The 4,866-nt window shown below is 42.0% G+C and overlaps 1 protein-coding gene across 2 annotated transcripts in view; it reads right to left on the reverse strand.

The window, feature by feature from the left end:
* LOC110975311 (phosphatidate phosphatase LPIN1-like) overlaps window positions 1-4,866 on the reverse strand; it is a 32,318-nt gene that overhangs the window by 15,661 nt on the left and 11,791 nt on the right. Inside the window, exons 5-6 of one of the 2 annotated variants that reach the window (XM_087132918.1) lie at window positions 4,388-4,535; window positions 3,299-3,349 (exon numbers count right to left, since the gene is read on the reverse strand). In XM_087132918.1, the coding sequence (XP_086989044.1) occupies window positions 3,299-3,349; window positions 4,388-4,535 (199 nt within the window). The remainder of the gene's footprint in view (window positions 1-3,298; window positions 3,350-4,387; window positions 4,536-4,866) is intronic. The other variant, XM_022227696.2, reaches the window with a different exon arrangement.

Genomic DNA, 4,866 nt, shown 5'->3' on the forward strand with positions numbered 1-4,866 from the left:
ACATATGGTAATATAGAATGGCCTACAATTACATGTACAGTACGTGCACTTATACACTTGTAATACATGTAGTGTGGTTGCACTTGATAAGTCACATGATGGTGACCTGCAGTGAGTATCAAACACTGATCAACAAACATGGTGTCCTCCCAGAGCAAAGTATGTTTTAAGTTTTGTTTACCTAAACTAAAGCCGATTTGGGGCATAGCACTCAGCACATCAGGACTCTGATTACTATAGCGACTGTCAGCTTTAGTTTTGGTAACATTATGACACACTTTGCTATGGGAGGGCACAGGGGTCTATTTAGAAAAAAATAATCACATGCACTAGTGCATGTAGACTTTAAAAAGTAACGTGCACAAAATAAATTTTACGGGCACAAAAATGTATCCAGAAGGGATAACACTCGGTGTAATCAAGTGTATGAGGTAGAAGACGAAGGATTATGTTCTGTAATGTCGACATCACTAGCAAAGTGTCGCCACTTGCACCAGATTCTGCTGAGGCACATGTAGCTGTAGTCACAATCTCTCTCAATCGCATCATGAATGCTGGCAGCTTTTTGTCTCCACATTGATCATGTTGATAAGATGGTATTGTTTTGAGGATTTTAAGCGCTGCACTGCTTTTTTTTTTTAAGATGGAGTTTAAACTGACCGTGGCACAGTTGACAGATGGCACACTAATAACAAGTCGTGCATACAAACTCCAATAATGATACGCATACTTTCAACCACTCACGTTGCCCATAAACTGCAGCAGCAAGCTTGCAATACAATTCACGTGTACGCACAACATGCAGCGGTTGCCCAGAGGGGTACCAGTACTACCAATTGTTCAATCAGAATGCTTGAATTTCACGTTGGCCACCGTGGCCATGGCAGTTGGCGCCCTAACAATTGGCAGTGGTGCCCTGAAAATTTCCACTTTGTCCACGCCCAAAGCTGGCCGTGGGCCCCATTCTTTCTGGCAGTGGTGCCCCTAAAAATATACCCAATATTTCCTGTATGTTTCCGACTTCATATTCATGTGAACGTATTTCATGTTGTGGTCTACCGGTACACGATCGTCTTCATGCCACGGCCAGGGCAGCCAAGCTGGCAGACCCAGCGCACCCCAGCTGTGCATGCCGTATCGTGTAATGAGGCTTGCCTGTGCTGCGACTGACTTCGATTTACGATACATAAATGGATGTATATTTAATTCTGCAGTCTAACATTTGGTGGACGATTATTCGCTGTAGGCACGTGCGTACAGGTGTGTGGGGCCTGCCAGCCTAACCCGGCATAATGTGTAATTACCCAGCTGGCACATGCGTACGTGAGGTGAGGCTAAAACGGGCCTCTACAGCTACGGCTTGGTCTTTTGTCCCCCTAGTTTGGGATCATGTATGCACCCACACAGCAGTCTCAATTACACGTGTGTACCCGATTACTTGGGTTAGTCAACTTTATGGCGGGGGGTGGGTTTGGTTGGTAAGCTTGCGCTGTGCAGTCCAAAAAGGATGCTTCAAAATACTGTAGAAACAAAACAGGTTCTCTTTGTTTAGGCTACGGTTTCATTCAATTGTTTTTTTTAATAAATTAATATTTTCTAAATTAAGAAATGTTTTGTCAGAAAATATGCCAGTTCCTTCATGTAATATGATGTTTTGTCATGGGTTATAAAATATTAAAATATGATACCGGTAGCTCAAACACATAAAACACCATTTTTCGTTTTTCCAGTTTCATAACTCATTTTGCAGAATATTTCACACCTTGGCCTCAGCGCCTTTCCTGTGTAGAAATTTTGGCATTGTTGCCCCTGTTATTGGCCATGGTGCCCCCATTTTCTTGAGGCCAAAATGGCAGTGTCCCCAAAAAGTCAAAATTCAAGCCCTGTAATTACAATAGCCTTGTCTTTTTACAGTCGTTTTTCATGTTCCTGCTGTGTGGCTCACATAGTGAATTACATGTACATGTACATGTACATGAAGTCGAAACTTTGAAGAAAAAAGTGTTTACAAAACAGCTACAAGCCTTTGAGTACACCTCATATGGTGACACATACCATTGTATAGAGTACCATGGTGTGAAGTCAATGAACCACACTGGTTCTCGCGCTGATGCCTTTTACACACTAACTGTGCGCGTCACTTAGCAGTACAATGTTTCAGCGCAGTGAGCACTGTAAAGTGATTCACCGAAGCGGATGCCTACTACACATACCGTAGTCCATAAGATGGGCTGCTACTGACGGTTCATGTGAGGTGTGTGTGAGAGCATACATGTACATGTATTAGCCGGTAATCACGTGGCAGCATGGGTTCGTAAACCAAATAAAAAGCAACATCATGGAACCAAGATGTTAAATCTTGCTATATCGCGGCTGGAGATACTCCTAGATGTGAGAGGCTATTGTAGTAATTATAGTGTACAATCGTGTGCATTGTTGGAACTGATTTTGTATATATGGTTTAATCATCAACAATCTGCCGGTTAGTAAGACTGAATATTCAGATACTCGATCAAGTTGAAGGTCGAATATTCGAATAGTGAATTTTTCGAATTGGCTCAGCCCTGAAACTAAACTTTAAAGAAATGTCCCTAACAAGTAGCGGGGCAAAATATGCAACACTGCCATATGACCAAAATTGAGTCCCAGGTGTACATGTACATACATGTACAGTGTATATGTAGTGCAAGGGTCTTATACTGAAAGAAACCCACATGTAACACGAGTGCAAACATACCAGTACATTGTACCGGTATGTACATGTATGCGCCTTCCATTAGTTCTATAAAATCCAGTCCTACTGTATGCTATGATATATCAGACAGGTGAATGTGACAATACCATTCAGATACAATCTACATGTTGTGAATTTCTAGTAATTGTTTATTTTTTTCTGCATCAGAATCCGTGTCTACACCTGCTGCAAAATGCATGTACCAGTACATGTAGGCACATGCTGATGATAAATGTAACCATAACTCTGGCAGGCTGTGTCTGACACAGCCTTATAAAAGTCTTCATGAGTCCTTTCAAACAGCAAACAGTAACATTTGACCTCTAAGCACGGGCAGTGAAAACAAACTCAATTACACAACTTGTACGGTAAGTGGCATCAACAATAAAGAAACAAGAACAGATGACAAGGAGTCAGTCACCAACAGGAGATGAAACTGGGGTGAATGCATGAAAGGTTCAGAACACATGCGGCACAAGGAGTAGGGAAGGGTTTCAAACATCCGGGGAAAGGGGAAGGAGAGATTTGAAGATACATGTACAGTACGTGTGTAAAAACTGGTACCTCAAACACCTCTTCATCTGCAGAAGACAAGGATTGGCTGGACAAGCGGCGCTGAATGGGGGAACAAGTTGGGCGTAGGGAAGCAATTAGTGTAAAAACCATTTCTAAAAAGCTGAAAGCAGATAGTTGCAGCAATTTCCCACAAACCAGCCAGTAGTGTTCTGCAACCTGTGCAAGGCTCACAGTTTGGTGCAAGCTCCTTTTCCCCAAAGCACGTGAAGGATGCCTTGATGTTAGAAACAATAAGAGAGTTTAAATTGCTGAAAGTTGTGCAATCTCTGTATGCTATATTTTAGCACCATGGGAATGAAGCGATAAAAGATTAACCATAAAAAAAAAAACATGGAGTTCAAACAAATCAACCCTTACACCCCACATGATGCTGGTTCAGTTACTCAGAACCCAATTGGATTTTGCACTGCACAGTGAATCAATGATACCAATGTCCTAACTTAGTTTAATGAATACAGTACAGTACATGTATGTACATGTAAATGAACATGTAACTTCAAATGATGTAACATTTCCATACAGAATAACTTTGTGCTTGTTGTCACGTACATGTAGTACTGTTGCCTTATAAATGTAAACTAAAAGTGGAATCACAATTACCTATTAAAGCTTCTGATGTTAAGTGAAAAATTGGATAATTTTGCATTTCTCTTACAATGGAAACCTTTTGGCCATTCTGAAATAAAAACGGGCACTGGTTCAAGTAGGAGTTGATTTGATTCAAATAATAAACTTGCTGAATTTACAATGATCCGCTTCTGGTGGCAGCAAACATACATGTGAACAAGGACACTTGTCAGTTGTTTCAGATTCAAAATAAATTTCTGAAATGAATGTGTGCAAGTGAAAAGTGATCCATCTGCCGAGTAGCAATGACAAGTAAGCTTAACCCTAACAGCCCTGAATCCTCCAATTTTAATATGATTTTGCACACACCCTAGGGAGTTAGGGTTAATCCAGCACAGCCATGTCACTATAGCGACGGTAATCAGGTGATATACATGTACATGTACAAGGTATACTTGTAACTGTAATCGGGCAGAGACAGAGAGGTTGAAATTGCAGCAAATTCCTTACCCCGGGGAGCTCACCCCAGTTCCACTCAATCTTGTCGGTGCTGCTTGCTGATCGGATGTGACCTGTTGACTTACTACGATTGTGGTCTGTCCGGGCTGTCTCCAGCTCCGTGTCGCTCTTTGGTGTCGGTGGGCGTGTATTCACAGGGCTATAAAGGCAATCATCACAACATGAGGATAACAGGCACCAAAGATATAGATCTGGCACTCTTGTCCGTAACTATGCCAAAACAACTAAACAAGATCCTACACCAGTTACATGACACCCAGAGGTTACGGTTGAAGGATGCGTCTGCACGATGAACCTTGAGCTGGACCAAGACTGGGCAAATTTTCATAGCAATGGCAGCTCCTTTGGTCGGAACTGAACCTTGATGGTTCACAAACGAGTATGAAACGCACACATTACGGTGGCATCGCTACCAAGAAAATGCGCGCTTCTGGCCAACATGGCTCTTTTCGACTGATGAGAAGTGCTTC

This window comes from Acanthaster planci, linkage group LG02 (genome assembly GCF_054643075.1).
Source record: "Acanthaster planci isolate LZ-2023a linkage group LG02, COTS_SCS, whole genome shotgun sequence".
Classification (NCBI taxonomy): Eukaryota; Metazoa; Echinodermata; class Asteroidea; order Valvatida; family Acanthasteridae; genus Acanthaster; species Acanthaster planci.